Source organism: Engraulis encrasicolus, chromosome 21 (assembly GCF_034702125.1).
Source record: "Engraulis encrasicolus isolate BLACKSEA-1 chromosome 21, IST_EnEncr_1.0, whole genome shotgun sequence".
Lineage (NCBI taxonomy): Eukaryota > Metazoa > Chordata > Actinopteri > Clupeiformes > Engraulidae > Engraulis > Engraulis encrasicolus.
In genome coordinates, this window is record NC_085877.1 from 12,872,464 (window position 1) to 12,891,246 (window position 18,783).

General features: G+C 44.7%; 1 protein-coding gene across 2 annotated transcripts in view; it reads left to right on the top strand.

The window, feature by feature from the left end:
• The window catches only part of LOC134436893 (FH2 domain-containing protein 1-like), a 44,411-nt gene that overhangs the window by 17,034 nt on the left and 8,594 nt on the right, over positions 1 to 18,783 (top strand). For both annotated transcript variants that reach the window (XM_063186217.1, XM_063186219.1), the window contains exons 2-6: positions 139 to 999; positions 1,434 to 1,495; positions 15,410 to 15,512; positions 16,028 to 16,113; positions 16,874 to 16,974. In XM_063186217.1, the coding sequence (XP_063042287.1) occupies positions 418 to 999; positions 1,434 to 1,495; positions 15,410 to 15,512; positions 16,028 to 16,113; positions 16,874 to 16,974 (934 nt within the window). In that variant the 5' untranslated portion in view covers positions 139 to 417. The remainder of the gene's footprint in view (positions 1 to 138; positions 1,000 to 1,433; positions 1,496 to 15,409; positions 15,513 to 16,027; positions 16,114 to 16,873; positions 16,975 to 18,783) is intronic.

The window sequence follows — 18,783 nt, forward strand, 5'->3', positions numbered from 1 at the left end:
CTTAAGTGGCCTTCAAATGAAAACGGTCCCCCACCCCTGACCTAGAATGACTATGATGCTTGACATTCAGTGATGTCACTGGTTTGAAAAAATTTATTTAAGATGTGTTTTTTGTTTCATTTTCTTGCCTTTCTGCAGAAGGAACCTCATGGATTAGTTCTAACCATCTTTTGACTCATGACCCTGCATATTCATGCAAAGACTCTAACCTTGAAACACAAGAAGCAGCTAGAATGACGACGGCGACGACCCTGGATGCTCAGACGTTATGACCAGGCCATCCCGACCACCGCACCACCACCACCACCACCACCACCACAGTGACTTTAGCCACTCCCCCCGCCACCAGAACGGCCCAATGACTTATCGACAGCCATTGTCCCGCCCCTCTCGCGAGCCGACCCACCAATCCCTGTGATGCTCGTCATGAGTGCGATATCCGCAGCAGCCAGTGAGAGGGAGTCCTTCGGGACCACGGACCAATCAGCCGCGATGCTCCAGCCTGCTGTTGCTGCTGCTGCTGCACTCTCTCCGTCAGCCCCATCTCCACCCCCTCCCCAATCTCCATCATCCCCTCCACCTCCATCTTCAACATCCCACCCCCCTGTTCCACCACCTCCCTCCATCGGACCTCCTCCTCCACCACCTCCTCCTCCTCCGCCGCCACCACCACTACCACCCCCGCCCCCACCTCTCCTGCTCCCAGGCATGGGTCTCCCTCCGCCTCTCCCCGGGCAGCAGATCAAGAAGCGCCGGGTGCGCAGCTTCTTCTGGAAGCCCATACCGGAGGAGCGGGTGCGGGCGCGGGGCGGCAAGCCCAACCTGTGGACCATCGGGCGGGCCAGCGGCGCCAAGGAGGAGTACAAGATTGATGTGCGCTCCATTGAGGAGCTGTTCGGCCAGCAGGACGAGCCCCTGACGTCGCTGACGAGCACCAGGACCAAGTCAGGGGGCAGCCTGAGGGCCCGAGGCACCGCCTTCAAAGAGACCAAAGAGGAGGTGAGGGCCGCCAGTTTGACACCGCTGTCTGTCTGTCTGTCTGTCTGTCTCTCTCTCTCTCTCTCTCTCTCTCTCTCTCTCTCTCTCTCTCTCTCTCTCTCTCTCTCTCACACTCTCACACTCACACTCACACACACACACACACACACACACACACACACACACACACACACACACACACACACACACACACACACACACACTCACTGTATCTCAGTGGTTCTCAACCTTTTTTGAACAAACTCTCCCTGGACCTCATCATAAGCCTTCCAATGGCAATAGACGAATACCCCCCAATGGCAGTTAAGCACCACGCCCTCTCAGGTGTCTCATTCTCATTAAAGTTGTTGTGTAGTTTTAAGGTGTCATACTTTATGTGAACTGAAAGGGACATTTATTTATGGTTTGACCTCCCTTCCTCTTTGTCCTTGTAGATCAATATCCTGGATTCCAAAAGGAGCATGAATGTGGGCATTTTCCTCAAGCAGTTCAAAAAGTAAGTACAGTCTCAATATTCTAGTCCTCTTATCCCACACCAGAAGAATCCAAAGCTACAAAGAGTCGCTGGACGGTCTTCATAGCAAAAGCGTCATGAGTGATAAAAGCGACAGCGTTAAAAGCAGAATGCAAACATAACATACAGTACAGGCCAAAGGTGTGGACTCACCTTCTCATTCAGGCATTCTCTTTATTTTCGTGGATTTTCATTGTGTTTTTTCATGCAGGGCATCAAAACTGTGATTGAACACATGGAGAATTACGTGCTTACCAAAAAATATAATCCAACAGCAACATTGTCCAACAGCAATGTCAGCTGTCTATCCACCTGACGTCAACACAGCACAACTGATGGCCCCACACATTTCAATAAGCTTATTTTTGTCTATTTTCAAATAAAAATTCCCAGTCAATCATGTTAATTCTAATTGAACATTAAAGTCCTTCATTAACTCACTAGAATTGTAGAACTAGAATTTTGAGACCTAAAACCTAGTTTTAAACACTTGCCAATACAAGCATTTTACAGACATTTTCTTGATCTGTTATTGAGTCATAGCCAGTTACTTGGAGGGGTCAAACCTGTGTTGGAGGGAATCTGTGGCAGGGTTTTTCACTTTTACTTTTACTTTTTGCATCACTGTTTTACCTAGATAAACAGCTATGCTGACCAAGTGACCCATTATCGGAACAAGAAAATCTCTCTTGTATTACTTGTATCAATTCAAATTGACTTGACTAAGATTGACTGGGTATTTTTACTTGAAAATAGACGCACAAATAAGCTTGTTGAAACATGAGGGGCCCTCATTTTTCCTGTGTTGACGTCACTGTTTGGCATTTTTGATATATTGTTTTTATATATTTTCATTTTTTTGTTATGCACATAATTATACATGTGTTCATTCACAGTTTTGATGCCCTCCCTGAAAATGTGCTAAGTTCTGTAAATAGTCACAAAAATAAAGAGAATTGATTAAATGAGAAGGTGAGTCCCCACTTTTGGCCTGTACTGTAGCATAATATCCACTGAAGTTCAACTACAAACTATCGATCAAGTCGCTCAAATCGCCTCTTGTCGCCCAAATCACTTTTGTCTCTTGTGTCACCAGCTTCGCCATTCAAAGGCCATTATTTCTGTCGCCTGTGTTGCTGTAGTTGCTTTTAGTGTGTTTGTGCCATTGCAATGCAATCAAATCATGGATAACACCATGAATGTCCTCTAAAAACATCACAAAAGCAGATCCTTCGTCCATGTGTGTGGCATTGACTGCCTGCAGAGTCTGGGACAAAGTGATGACGTCTTTCCATTTGATGTGGGTTGCACTTTTATCGCTGTTATTTAAGTAGCACAAATGGTCTGTCTGGCATAGTGAGGGACAGATTATGATTCCATGGGCCCCTTGGCCAGATGTCAAGAAAGGCCCCCCTCAGTGGGTGTTGCTAGTTTACAAAACAATTCAAGTTTTCAGGCAAGGTGTGAGGATCTATGTTGTCGGGGAGTGTGGCCTTTTCCCCCAAGAAAATGTATAAGTGATTTTAATGCAATATGAAAATGCAAATATAGAGGCTAGAGCTTCAGGACCCTCTTGACTCTTGGGCCCCTGAGCCTGGGCCCAGTTGGCCCGTGCAGCAATCCGTCCCTGGGCATGGTGAGTGCATTCAGAGGTCAAGGTCATAATGTCCACTAAATGCACATGAAAAATTGATTTTTCTCATAGTAATATCGCATTGACTGACTTTAAATAATGGAACAAAGAACAATGTGTTTCCATTTGTTGTGAACTGGACTGTACTCGTGATGCGAGTGCCAATTCTGACACAGAGAGTAGACCTTCAGTGCAATGTGGAGTGGACCATGTAGAGTATATGCCTTGGCTGAGTCTGGGACAACGTGGTAGTGTGTTTACCTTTGGTGGTAGTTGGACATGCAGTACAGAGAGAAGATCTGACATACTGACTAGTGTTTTTGCACTCTGATTTGCAACTGTGATTTGGTGACTATACTATACTGGGACTCCTCACATATGAATACAGTGCTCCTGGAGGGGTAGCCATTTGGTCTTATTATGTGGTTGTATTGTAGTCCTATCATGTGAGGAGCACACAACGAAAGTCTGTCATAGTGAGTAGGCCTACAGTGCTTACTGTGGATCATGAACATACATTTACTGTCTGCAGACTCTGTGACAAAGTGATTGTGTGTGTTTCCATCTAGTGTTGTTTGTTACACTGTAGTCGTGTCAGATGCACAATGGGAAATGCCAGCAGTGATTGTAGTGCGTAAGCCCACAGTGAATTTGGTGGGTTGGGGACGACCACTGAAGGTTGGTGGGGGGACTAATTAGCCAGTGCTCTCCCCCATCCTCCTCCATGACTGAGGTACCTTAGCATGGTATCGTCCCGCCACACTGCTCCCTTTCGGGCGCCATTGGGGGCTGCCCCATTGCACGGGTGAGGCATACATGCAATTTCGTTGTGTGCAGGGAACACTTGTGTGCTGTGGAGTGCTGTGTCACAATGACAATGGGAGTTGGAGTTTCCCAGTTGGGCTTTCACTTCACTTCACTAAAGTAGCAGGCGTCAGGCATCCTGAGGCCACAGGGATTTCCTGATTGCCTTACTGCCCACCATGACACTGGGGTTTGAAGAAGGCATGATGCATCTAAGTCCATTCATGTGAGGATGAGAATACCGGCCCTCTCCCCCACCCCTGCCCTGTCAAAAGTCTGACGTGACTTGCCTTAATGAGGCAAATGATCTCAAAGCTCAAAGGGAGCGAGTGTGAGCTGCTGTGATACCTCCACACTATGGCACGGGGAGGCCATGAATGGGGAGGGGTTCCTGACTTGACTCCCTTGAGGTTCAGTGGGACCGAGACAGACCCAATACATACCTTACATTTACGTTACATTACACTTACGTAACTAACATTTTTTTTTACCTCCACACTATGGCCTTTTGGCTTGAACCTCTTGACGGCCAGGGTCACTCACATCTTTGGGTGGGCCTGGGACAAAGTCATCCACCCTCCCCACCCAATACATATGTTAAGGTTTACGTTACTCACATACAATGTAATGAGGACCCAATTCTGGGGTCCCCCCTCTCCCTGGGCCCGGAAACACTGACCCCTTTGCCGTCCGCCACCCCCTTCTTCAGCTATCCTGGTTGAGGCCTACGAAGGGTAACCAGTCATTCACCGTTTTGGTCCAGTGGTGCCGTTTGCGTGACACGCCATGTTCTCCGCCGTCATGTCAGGTGTTTGGGTATAAACACGCCCAGGCGGCTGCTGGATGCCGGCTGCAGGTGTGGGCTACAACAGGGGTTCCCAATCTTCTCCAATGTAGGACCCACTTGAAATCATTAAACTCATTACATAAATGTCCGGGTCTCATCTCTGACCCAATAAACAATAATACATTGTCAACAGCAACACACACACACACACACAAGTATTATTTTTCATTTTTAGAAAATGATTTCAAGGCCCACTTGCCATACCTTCAAGGCCCACCAGTGGGGCCCCCGGCCTATAGTTTGAGAATCGCTGGGCTGGAAGGAATGTGAGTGATGTCCTCCCCTCAGTGAGCTCCAGCCACAGGTCAGTCTGAGCCATGAGTGCAGGTGTGTAAGCTGTTAGCCAGGTCCCCACAGCAGTAGGTGTGAGATCAAGTCACTGACCCCTCAAGTAATTCCACTCAGAGAAGGTGGTGAGTGTACTGAGAAGAGAGTGTTGTTTTGAGCTTGGGTTTTTGCTGGGGAAAAGAGCTTGTTAAGACCATTTTTTACTTGACTGTTTGACTATTTTGTGAATCACCACTTACTCTGAGTTTGACCTGATGAAAGTGTGTGCGTACGAATTTCCTTCTTTCAGGACCAATAAAACAATCTTGAATCTATAACTTTCATTGTGAGGTATAGATGAGTGTTCGATGAGTGTTCAAATTCTTTGTATGACCAGTGCATGTAAAGAAATTGACAATAAAACCTACTTGACTTGACTTGACTTGACTTGACGGCATAGGATCAAGGATCAGTTGAGTTTGAATGAACTCTGTTGTGTTGTACATTGTAATTTAACACAGGCAAACTGTACCGGCAAGTTTTCCTGTTTGCTGCACCTTATCATTTGACATGCTCACATGACACATGTGATGTGTAACAATCATTGTCAAAGCATATCCGTAAAAGCCAAAGAACCTTGATCCCAAAGACAGCTTGCTCACTCCTTAAATGCATAGTATAGCCATATGCATGCCATTGTCGTGGGAGAATTGACACAGAAAGGTGGGAAAAGCTTTAATCTCACTGCAAACGTGATCACATGCTTCCTGAAATAAACAGAGCTCTGTGCTTTGTTTGGAATTTATTGAGTCTTCATTACTCGGAGGTTTTACCTTTTTTGACCAAAATTAATTGTTGAGTTACTTTATGGATCCTGAGCTGCCTACTAGAGCTTGACACGGGAGTGGATTTTCACTCCCGTCCCATCCCGGCCCCAGAAAAAAAATCCCATCCCGGACTGGAGTAAAAAAAACAAATCCCATCCCGTCCACTCCTGAAAAGAATGTTTCCCACTCCTGCCCACTCCCACTCAAAATCAATCCCACTCCCGTTTCATCAAAAAACCTAGGCTTTTTTAATGAAAAAATAAGCGAGCATTCCCGCTCTCGTTCATTTTTATTCCCGCTCCTGCCCGCTCCCATTCATCTTTATTCCCGCTCCTGACCACTCCCGTTCATCTTTGAATTTTGACTCCCATCCCGTGGGACTCCTGCAGGACCCGCGGGACCCACGGGAATTCCCGAAAAATGTCATCCTCTACTGCCTACACATAATATTGCATTTAACACACATTGCATGACAGGCATAGGCGTGCACAGTTAGGGTGGTGCTAAAGCACCTGCTCTTTGCCCTGCTGGACAAAAAAACCTTTTTGAAAGTTATTTTTTGAACTTTTTTTGTCACAATTTACTGTGGTCCATGTTAACATGATAATCTATAAATTCTTCACGACGAAAAAATTGTGCCCCGAAATAATAAATAGGTTCTATACTCCAAATCCCCCCCTTCAGCACCTGCTCCCCAAAATGGCAAACACATTGTATACATATGCAATGCATACAGACAGATTAGACAGATCAAACACATTGCTCCCATCTGCATACATGCCATACAAACATTAAATTAGTTGGAGAAAAAGTCTTAATAGAAGTAATCCACTACTGTGGCCACCACTGTTTTATACATCTACTGGGCTGAGGGGTGATCTGCACTGCCCATGGAACAGAATTATATGCTTTATCAGTGGCAATGTGCTTTTCTGGCCAATATTCTCTCCTATTTTCGAGGCACTTTGGTTAAAAACTGTGGTGTCTGTTTTTACTGTCCATGGTACGCAACGTTACTGTTAAAAACTGCTGTGGCTTGTGGTCAGCTGATGTGGTTTCTTTGTATTCCTCTGTGGAAAGTAAAATCAAGCTCAATATTTGGTGTAAGTGGTGAAGGCCTCTTAGTAAAGATGACTTCCTCTCTTCCTACCCTTATCTCTTCTCTTCCTTTCTCTATTGCCCTCTTTTTGACCATACTCTTCCTCTCCTCGCCTCTCCTCAACATTCACCTGTTCCACCACAAGCGCTACAATGTATCAACAGCAGGAAAGGGTGCACATGCTCAATCTCTCTCATGGTAACCTACAGTACAAGCTCCACAAACACTAGTCAGATTGTTTTTCGTCCTCTTCATCTAGTATGAAGCACCTGATTGTTTCCTCTCTTGCCGCAACAGGCCTGGCATGGCGTGGCCTGGTCCAAGCAGTCTGCAAGCAGGCTAATCCTGGCGGCCACCGGGTCGTGCTAGGGCACATTGATCCCTCGGTGGTGTGCGTGTGTTTGGCCAGGTCGAGGTGCACTTCACGGTTAACTCTGTGCGTGCTGTGTTTCGTTTTTTTTAATTGTTTTGCTCCAATCCCAGTCAGTGCTTTCAGTCTCTCCAAAATTAAAGACTTTCATAAAATAAGTAAGCTAAATAAGGTTCGTTTTTGGGGCTGTTGTTTTGATAGGATGGTGTGAAGGATGCTAAGAAGTGAAGACCGAGATGGGTTAGGGCTGGGAAATATCCCCAAAAACCATGTGTAAAAGTGGTGTTATAAAATACACAACCCCCACCCCCCCCCCAACACACACACACACACACACACACACACACACACACACACACACACACACACACACACACACACACACACACACACACACACACACACACACACACACACACACACACACACACACACACACACACACACACGTCGCATCCTGGGTACCTTTCCCTTGTTAGTCATGTGCAGCAACTCTATATGGCACTACATTGGTCAGTCGGTCAATTGGAAGCTGGTTTGGTTTTTGCACGGTTTGCACGTGACTTGAGATTTGTGTGTTGCACTGTTCTCAGCAATCTTACAGATCAGTTAGCATTAAAGTAGAATCCCTTATACTTGAGACTTCTGCAGTCTGGCTGTTGTTTGTTTTGTATGATTGATTTCATTTTATTTCTTGACATTTTTATCGTATTTGTTGTGCAGCGCTTGCTTGTGGGACTTCACGTGGTGAACTAAAGGCCCCACATGTAAAATTAATGTCCCCATAGCTGCTTTGCTGATGCTGCAAGAAAAGGCTCTAATGATCTAATTGTTATTATCCCTGCGGTACTTTTGACCTTCCTAGCAAAGTGAGTAAAATGCACTGCAAATGATTATGAACTCACACCAGTTAATTTAGTATTGATCATAGGGGTCATTCTTCACTCTTTGCAGATCCGTTTGCTTAAGCCAGGACTGAACGTGAGTCAAGGTAAGTCGATGGAATTCCAGGAGAAAGGGAAAAAAAAATCAATATCCATCGACTTGCTCTAATGCTTGGAGAAACAGAGTTGTAAGGCCTCTTCCCCCTTAAGACTCCCTCCCTGAAGTGTGGTGACATGAAACAGTCATTAGGTTCTCTCCCAAGGTGGACACGGTGAGCATCCCTAGGCTGTCCCATGTAGACACGGACAGTTCTAAGCTGCTTTATGAAATATGCTGTTGAAGACACGAGGCAATGATTAAGAGAATGTAATGTTTCCATTGTTATGGCTTTATATTGTCTTCTCTCTCTCTCTCTCTCTCTCTCTCTCTCTCTCTCTCTCTCTCTCTCTCTCTCTCTCTCTCTCTCTCTCTCTCTCCTCTCTCTCTGTGCATTCTTTTGCATACCAAATCTAGCAAGACCGTAGCCTAGTGACTTGACAAAGCCACCTAGCAGCAGAAACGTTAGCATCGCACCATAGGGAAAAATTGTAACTGGGTCATGTCCCTAACAAGTTTGTTTTCTGTTTGAATCTGTATAGCGAGTACTTAAGGTGGACTTAGCACATTGACGACATGACTGTGCTGGCCTGTTGTGTGCAGGTAAACCGTTTAACTAGTTTGAATGCCAACCACAGCTTTGCCAGTGATGCCATGCCCACGGCCGGATTAATATGACCTGGGGTCAGGGCCACTGACAGCTTTGGCTGGGCCCAGGACAAAGGCATCTGAAAGCCCCCCCCCCCCCAGTCCAATAGATGCAATGTAATGAGGACCCAATATTGGGCCCCCTCTCCTGTACTCATTTGTCTGAGACTATGGTGCTGGTGATGCTCTCTTAATCCAAGACCATACACCATACACCGTAGGTCCTTGAAATCCCTTGGCATTATGTTTTCTATTTGAGGTATTGCTATGTATTTCTTTTGCAGAAAAGTGTGATACTTTGCTCTCAGTAGGATTTACTTAAGTGCCTTCATTCCTGTGTTTGAATGTAGAATCACGTTTTTTTTTCTCTTTTGATCCCTTCCCTTGCCAGTATGAGGAAGGTAGCCAACCGTGTTTGCCTCAAAAAGGATACACTGTTTACTGGTTTGAGTTGCAGTTTGCTATCAGATGCACTTCAGTGCCTGCCTTCTTGTGGCAGGCTCTACTTCCTCTCTCCTCCTCTGCACAGTGTAGTGTGAGAAAGGCAGACATGGTCTCTGCAACTGTAATGTATAAGCCTTGCTGAGAGCTACCAGTAGGACTTATTTGTTTCAGTTCTCGTGACAGGTTGTGGAATTGTGTTTTCCCGGTGCGATCGTTTGCTCTGCAGTGTCAGACAGCCATCATCTTTAGGCTACTCCATAAAGAAATGGCAGACCCCCTCTCTGCAAGAGCACTGCATGTTTACCACAACCTGTCTGTCTCTGTGGCTCGTTAGGTTCAGCTGCTGGTGGTAAGTGCCTTCTAGGCCGCGGCTCTGGTGCAGTGTTTGTCCCACTTCCCAGGGTGAATCCTTTTCTCCTCGCACCAGGCCAGGCCAGACCATGTCCTGCTTTGTTTTGTGTTGGATAATGTCCTTTTGTGTTGGCTAGTCTGATAGACGTGCTAAACATTCCCCCATTCAGATGGTGTTGGATGTATTGTTGCATGTATGTGGTTTTAGACCTCATCATGCTGTAGTGGGTTGATAATATTGGTGACGTCTCTCAGTAAATTATTGGTCTCAACTGCTCATCATTGAATTACGTGACTAAGGGAATGTAGTGACAAAAGAGTGGGTGTTACTTTTAATCGAATTGCGGTAATACTGTATGATCTGTTGATCTTTACGTACACAATCTCAGTGAAAGCCTCCACATTGTTTTTTATTTTATTGATGTTGAATAGCAGTAGTCAAAGTGTAGCCTACCTTTCAGAGTCAAAGGTTACAGTTTGTTATGTAATAGGACACACAGACCTGAGGAAAGTGTTTGTGGGTTCGATTCCCAGAAATCACTTTATATAATGCCACCTAGAAGACTTTGTCCAGTCTTTTGTTGGCAGTGTCCCTGAGAACCAAGTTTCTGGGCCTCCTTGTAACCACCCTGCATGTAGTTTGGATTAAGGACATGGGGCTTTGCAATGGTCTGTCCAAAATGTTTACTTTTCTGCCCATAACCCATTCCATTCGTTGCCATTTCTGCGGGTAGACTTGTGTCTGTGGTGTTGTTGAAATGTCCGCTTCCATCCAAAAATTTGTGTCCAAAGCTCCAACCTCCCGTCTGGAGCCTTTTGAGATTACATTTCAAAGTCTAAATGGAATAATTATCCTGCTCCATTTTCCCACCAGTGACTGTTGTGGAGTGCACCCATGTCTTTCACCCCAACACAGTCCCACAGTATGAGTTTTATACTGAGACACTATGTTAAGGTTGCAAGCCTTACCGTGGTGCTAACAGTAGAGCACTCATCTGCTACGCGGCCGAACCGGGTTCGATTCCGACCCGGGCCCTTTGCCGAGCCTTCCCCGTCTCTCTCTCTCTCCCAACTCGCTTTCGGTCACCACCTTCACTGTCCTGTCTCATATCAACAAAAGTAAAGGCTTCAAAAGCCCCAAAAAATATTTAAAAAAAAAAAAGAAATAACCTCCTTCCTACCTTCATTGACTGTTCACGTGTTCTTATCTGACCCAAGAAAAAGCTTGCTTTTCCTTCTCAATGCTCCTAAGCCTTTTGTGGGCTTGGTTCATTTTATACATTGCTACCCCAGTGCTTTATGGTTTAGACTGAGACACTATATTTGGTTTTGCTCCCCTTCTTCCTTCATAAATAACCTCACAACTCCATTGTCTGTTCAGTTTTTTCCTCACCTCACCAGATGATATTTTCCAAAAACTAATACCCATACACATTCACATATTGTGGCCTCTCTGTTTTATATTTGGAAACAGGTTTTTAGGTTATGATGACGCTGCATTCACTTTGCTGTGGGAATATAGGCGCTGCTTCCTCACCAGTTGTCACCCAGTGTTCTGCCTTTCTGGCTGTTTGTCCTTGAAGACTAATGAACAATCATATGTTCAGTACTCTCTCCCTCTCCAATGCTGTGAGGTGTTGTCAGTCTTTGTGTTTTGTTTTGTCTTGTCCGTGAAGACTCCCTTTCATCCAGGTCATCTTGGACAATAATAGTCGAGTTGTGAGTCCTCTTTTTGGAGCTAGACGGACCTTCTGTATTGCAGCTCACTTCTGTCTCAGTCTTTGTGCTCTCAAGCTCTTAATTGAAGTCAAGTTAACCAAACTCTTTTGACTTTGTTCTGTTGCATCATTCTCTGAGGCGAACAACACTGCACCTTTAAATGTCTGCAAATGTCTCCCGAGGAGACGGCAGACCCTCGGAAAGCCTAATTATTTCTCGAGACCTGGGCTGACGTCTTTTTTGATATTCCCTCGATAACAAGCGAAAAGGACACTGAGTCAGCAGGAGGTACAAAAATACAGCCGTGATTCTGGACCCAGGGGACTCTGTAATGAGAGTGAGACACTAAAGGAAACCTCTCAGAGCTTTTATCCCCTCAACTCTCATCAATCTTCAACATTGTCACAGACTTTAATTTGCTTTTGAGCTTTTGTTTGAGATCTACTCCACGTCAACTTCTAGAATCTTCCAGGTTGTTTAAGACTGTGGTACAGATTGATTATTACAGTGTCTTATGCGTGAGTACTTTTGAATCAGCTGAATTAGCTATATGTGAACTGGCTTTTGGAAACTTTTGCATCACTAGATATTGACAATTGAAAACAAAACAAAAATGGTCCAAGGCTACTATAATGAAGTTACATGTGTGTAAATTAGACGCTCATTTATCAGGCTACCCTTGACTAAAATAGTTTTTGTCTTAATTTTAAACACCATAAATGAAAGTGCACATAAGGCTGTCTGTTCAACTGTGGGCTGTGTCGTTCGTTTTTTATTAATTGTGAGCCACTGTGGTATCAAAGGTTGTCAATATTAAGGAGACCCATGGAGAGAATAAGGCTTTCCTTTGTGTGTGTTGTGAGCGCACAGGAGACCTAAGCAGGAGCCTGCACGGTTTTCACAGGGTGGATTATTGCATGGGCCTACTGGGCCCCGGACCAGGGGCCCTGAAGGTCAACTCTATATTTCGTTTTTCATACGGTCACATACCCCCTAACCCCGAACAACACAGGGTCTCTAACACCTGGCCGAAAACCTTGAATCTTTTTGTAAACTAGCAACACCAATGGAGGGGGAGGGGGGCTTTCTTTTTCTCTGGCCCAGGGGCCCATGGAGTCATAATCCACCCCTGCTCATATCCCCGCATCATTCCCCCACTCCTCACCTCCTCCACCTCCTCCTCCTCCTCCACCTCCTCTCCTAATCCCTGAGAAAAAAAGGAGCCCAACTCTCACTCTTTTCCCCAATCTCCCTCCCACATCTCCTTTGTTGCCGCGAAATGGGATTATCTACTGGAGGGCTTCCGCTTGATGTTTCTGATTGTTTTTAATTGCCCCTGCCGAGTCCAGCTGAGATGGGCCAGGCAGGGCCAAGAGCCAGGGGAGTAAGAGGTGATTTTCCTGAGCTGCATGTGGTGGTTATGAAATAGGTTTGTGTGGAGGGCAGGGCCCTGTACTGCACATCCACCGTGACAAACAAAAAAGGGTCAAATTCAGAAGCAAAGAAAAGGTGAAGGACAACCTGTATTTTATACTGGCCCTGACGTAACATGGAAGGAATTTGTTTTGACTGGAGCTTATGTATGGCTGTTCAGTTGTCTGTGTTTTGCTTTACATCCAATGATGAATTTCTTTTTGTCAACACTGTTTTTTTGTTTGTTTTTTCTGTTTCTTTTCTGCCATTGTTGTTTACAAGGGTTTATTCTGTATATGAATCTTTGTTCAGCTTATGAGCATGTTTACATGATCACATTAGTCGGTTAATTGGAATAATTTATAACTAAATTGAAATTAAATAGCTCTACCCAGTGGCAGAACAATAGCACACAGGGCCCAAGGGCAAAACACTGATAGGGTCCCCCATAATGTATAACTAAATTGAAATGAAATAGCTCTACCGTGGCGTTAACGACCCAAGTTTGATTCCGGCCCGGGTTCTTTGCCGACCCCTCCCTGTCTCTCTCTCCCCACTCGCTTCCTATCAATGTCTTCACTGTCCTATCAAATAAAGACAAAAAAACCCCTAAATATACGTATATATTTTTAAAAGAAATTGAAATGGAATGCAATGCTTTGATCTGAAATGACAATGCTAATACAACAACAAAATTGAAAGACTGGGTCACACATGCCACGTGCGGCTTGGTAGGCTGCAGGTTTTACAGTTGGTATGTTTATTCCACAAATCTGGATTTAGTGGGCGTACTGGTGAATTAAGGGCAAAAATAAAGAATACCTTTTTTCACTCCAGCCCAGGGAATTAAATTGCTGCTGACACTTAACTGTGAAGTGAGTAGGACTTTATGTTGCATACAGCAGTTCTCCCACGATCCTCAATTGCTAAGAAATAGATTTGGTTGGGGCACCTTGGTGCAGTGGGCTGAGGAGCCAAACCACAAGTCCAGGGACCTGGGTTGGTCAGCCAGAGATCCTTCCACGGTCCGTCCCCATCTCTGTCTCCCACTGCTCTCCTGTCCATCTTCGCTGTCCTGTCATAATCCAAAACTTTTTCAAAAATGTGGACATTTAATTGTGTAAGAGGAGAACATTGTCTATTGTCAAGGGCTTGTCGTTGAAAAGGATTTTAGATTTCTCAACATCTTCTTTGGATCCCAGTGTTCATCTGATTTGGGAATTCTTCCTCTGATACTGATTCAACCACCTATTGTGTCTTTTTTGCATACTTTGTGTGCGTGTGCGTGTGCGTGTGCGTGTAGGGCCTCTTGAAGGACAAGGTGTAAGTGGAAGTAGGGTTAGATGGTTAGGAGAATGGAGGGTTTTCAGCAACAGCAAGGACGCGTTGAGGACAACACCCATCTCTGTTTGATCTTGGTGTGAGGCACCAGTCATCACTTGAACCCGTCGTCATTGTTTTTCAAGGGTGGAGGTTGCGCAAATTAATTTGTATCGAATTGCAATTACATCATTTGAGATCTCTAATAATCACTCTTATCTGACATGAAGTAGTTAATGGAATGCTTATCCTGAAGCAAAAGAACTTATGATCTTCTGGTGTTCCAGTCTTTGCCGAAGACCATACAGAATCAGTTTGTCCAATGTTTTTGTCTGAGTCTCTGTGCTCTTGGTCATCAGATTCATGTTCAAGTTCATAATAATGTTCTTGTTGATGAGGCTGTTTGAAACATGGTCAAGGTCATTTGAGGGCAGTCCAAGGTCAGAATTGTGGTGTGAGGAGCTAACCCATACTCTTCTACATTAAAGCTTCCAATCCATGCTTTAAGGGGGCGGCCATTTATTTTTAAAGCTATCAATAGGTCAATGACCACAGGTCATATTCTGTGACTTTTCACACAACAACAGAGGGCAGTCTGCTCTTCAAAGTAAAAAAAAAACACTCGAGTCCCCCATGACATGTGATGTTTATAAAAACATCACCTCATGTCACAGCCATAGAGAGAGAGGCGTTAGGGGTTTCGTTGACAGCTGGTAAAGCCTCATGCTTGTAGCAACATCAGATGGAGGGAAGCAATGATTTCATCATCAATAACTACTGTTGATGATTATTCATGACCAGGAGTGGAAATCCAGAAAGCTTCTGAAAGTGAAAAATCCTGTCATGTGTTCCTTCTGCATCGTATGCCGTCAGCACAGCAGATTTCATTAATGACCAGATTTGCCAATCTTGCTCAAGAGGCTCAACTGTGGAATACATTTGTTGGATCAAATATGTGCCTGTTTTTTTTTTTAACTCACTGAAGCCAACATCTGAACCTTTCTGGACTAATTTGTTCTCCAGTGATCCCCATCCCAAGTTCCTTTACATTTGTAATCAATAATAAATCTAAAGTACATGGCGGTGAATATGACCAAGCATAAGTAATGTGGGGTGTCTGGGGGATGCTGCTGTCCCACTGCTGGTTTTTCTGACGCATGTTTTCATTTCCAGGTCAAATGAATCCATAATTGAAGATATTCGCTATGGCAACAGCGAGGCGTATGGGGCCGAACTTCTTCGAGACCTGCTCAAGCTCTTACCAGAGTCAGACGAGGTGAGGCAACCATATTGGTCATTCCTGTACACGGTCAATTGTAGCAGGGTGCATTAATTACTTTGAGGGTGCTGGCCCAAATGAAACTTCAAATGTAACACAAGAGGGGGCCGGCGCACCTTGCATCAAGTGTCTTTTATTTGCACAGACGCGTTTTGGCATGTACCTTCTTGCAGTACAAATTTTGAACAGAATCCAAGTATAGACATAAGAGTGTACTCTGGTCAGAATGTTCAAAAGCCTAATTTTACCTGTTGTTAAGGTCATTTGAAGAAAGCCCCACACACTCACCATTTTGCCGTTTTCTTTGATACATTTACGTTTTGTTCCTAGACCTTCATCATTTACTTTATGGAGGTCTAGGACCAAAATGTTGTGTATTAAAGAAAATCTCAAAATGTTCAGTGTGCAAGAGGTTTTTTTTTCAATTTGTCTGATGAGTGACCCATGGGCCATCTCCTGTGCACCTGCCAGCTGAGGTGAAATGAAATCACAAGTTTAACCTTTTTGTTTAGGTGAAAAAGCTGCAGGCCTTTGAGGGGGACGCCAGTAAGCTGACCCTGGTGGACTCCTTCATGTATCTGTTGATGCAGGTGCCCAAGTGAGTGGCCTCTAGCTGTCTCAGCACCTACAACACAGTGTTATCAACACTACACTACACTACCAGCGCTTGACATTTTTCACTCATGGTTTACCCGAATCACTAGCCATTTTGCTATTCTACTAGCCACAAATGTGATTTTATTCTGTACCATGATGATGAGTGCATGGCCCTCTAAATGGAAATGAATCAAACAAATAGAAACTAAGTAACTGAGCATTGTCTTGAACTTAAATGCAAACAATTGATACACAAGGGGCAAACAGTAGAATAGAGACTACTCTGATATGACATTCCAAGGAATAAGCTACCTGCCAAATTGGCTAGTGAAGCTGAGTTTATTACTAGCCGCAGCCAAGTCTTATCAGCATTTGGCCAGTTGGCAGGTGCCAAGGTCAAGCCATGTACACTACACTTCACCTATAGATCAAGCGACAGACTACTGTATGACTTCCCCCTCGTGTGTGTGTGTGTGCGTGCGTGCGCATGCGTGTGTGCGCGCGCATTCACGTGTGTGAATTTGTGTGTCTCTTATACCATTTTTAGAGTCAAGGCGTCATACAGTTGCTTCAAATTCTCCTCATTGTGTGTGTGTTCGTGCGCGTGTGTGCGTACGTGTGCGCGCGCGTGTGCGTGCGTGTGTGCGTGTGCGTGTGCGTGTGCGTGTGCGTGTGCGTGTGCGTGTGCGTGTGCGTGTGCGTGTGCGTGTGCGTGTGCGTGTGCGTGTGCGTGTGCGTGTGTGTGTGTTCATTTGATCCAGTTTCACGGTGCGCATCGAAGCCATGGTGCTGAAGGAGGAGATCACTCCCTCCTGTGCTGCGATGAACCATGACATCAACATCATCCGCGACGCAACAAGAGGTAACGGACCCAGCAAAAGGTCATCTCCTGGAATAATAAAAATAATAATAATTACAACACTTATATGTCAGGGACGCTTGATACAACAGAGAGTTCAAGGGGGAAGCTTTGGGCGCGAGGTGATTTCCCATTACTTCCTTACCTCTCTCTCTCTCTCTCTCTCTCTCTCTCTCTCTCTCTCTCTCTCTCTCTCTCTCTCTCTCTCTCTCTCTCTCTCTCTCTCTCTCTCCCAGTCATTTCTTGTCATCCTCTCACATTGTCCTATATGAATAAAGACATGAAAGACCAAAAACATCTTAAACTAGAAATGCACTCCGAGAGTGCAGGCCTCCGCCAAGGTGTTAGGTTATTTCACTATGTTACATCCTATTTTTTTCAAGTCTTTTTGCCTTGTTTTTGTGGAGTTAGAAACTGGAATGTTAACATTCGCCCTATCCCGCAATCGTGAAGAATCTTTTTTTTAATCCTGGATCCGGATCGTAATCTGAATCACCACCAAAATCACTTCTCACTAATCACTTGTTCCTTTTGTCATTTCCAACAACTCCACAAAACTTCAGCAAAATCTGTTCTTAACTTTTTGAGTTATCCTGCTGACTGACAACCAGATAGACAGACAGACAAGCAAACCAACGCAACCAAAAACTGTAACCTCTTTGGTGGAGGTAACGAAAACATAACCTCCTTGGTAATAATAGTAAATAAGTCTTCTTCTGGTGTGACCGATCCTCTGGGGTCATTTAAACTGAGATCAATCTTTGCCTACTTTGAAATTTGTAAGAGCTGTAGTAATAATAAAATAATAATACTTGTTTTATGTAGTGCTTTTCACTCAAAGTCGCTGAAGTGTTATTGAGAATAAAGTCATGCACAATGATGAGTCTCTGAGATGTTTACGTTGGTTTACTTGAGGTTCTTACTGCCTGACACATTGCAGAATACAGTGTATTAGTGCGCTAGTCCTGCAGGCACCCCGCCTATAGGCAATGTAATCCCATAACATACCACAACAAAAAGAGCATGCATGGATCATTTAGTGGGGTGGACTGCTTGTTTTTTCGAACCGTAGTGCAGTGTCTGATTATCAAAGTGTAAAATTGAACATAAGACTCACCAGGTGTTTCAACTAGCTGATGTAAACAGATGTTTTGTCAAGTCATCCCTAGTTAACCTGCCCCATCTTTTAAAAAAGATATTTTTTGGTCTTTTTGACTTTATTTGTGATGGCACGGTGAAGATGGTGACAGGAAGCGTGGGGAGAGAGAGACGGGGAAGGACTGGCAAAGGAACCCGGGTCGGCCGCATAGTGCACGAGTGCCCTACCGTTAGGCCACGGTAGGGCCAACATGCCCCATTTTAACTGGATCAATATGGCATAAGGTTCAAAACTGCCACTCGCCCTTTAGTGTCCATTGCCACCATTAATCAGTGATGAGGCGATACGCACATTCTCCTGTTGGTGGCAGTAAAGCGACACATTTGTCAATAGTGTGAAAAACACAGGAACCCCGTACCATGACGGCAGTGACCGAGGCTGGCCCCGTACCATGGCCATGCCACAAGCTGTGCACAGCATCTATATCTAGTTCTATATCTAAGCATTCACACAAAGTGCAATTCACAGACTACCATTTTTAACTTGCCCTGAAGAAGAACATGCTGGCTGAAGCATATAGGCATGCTTTCAATCCTTAGCCCAGTTTAAATAAAGGCCTTTTATATTTTCCATCCTCTAGAGTGCCTCAGGATTTTCTCTTCTTTGAAAAGAAGTATAGAAGTATAGAATCTGTCCTTATATTGTCCCATTAC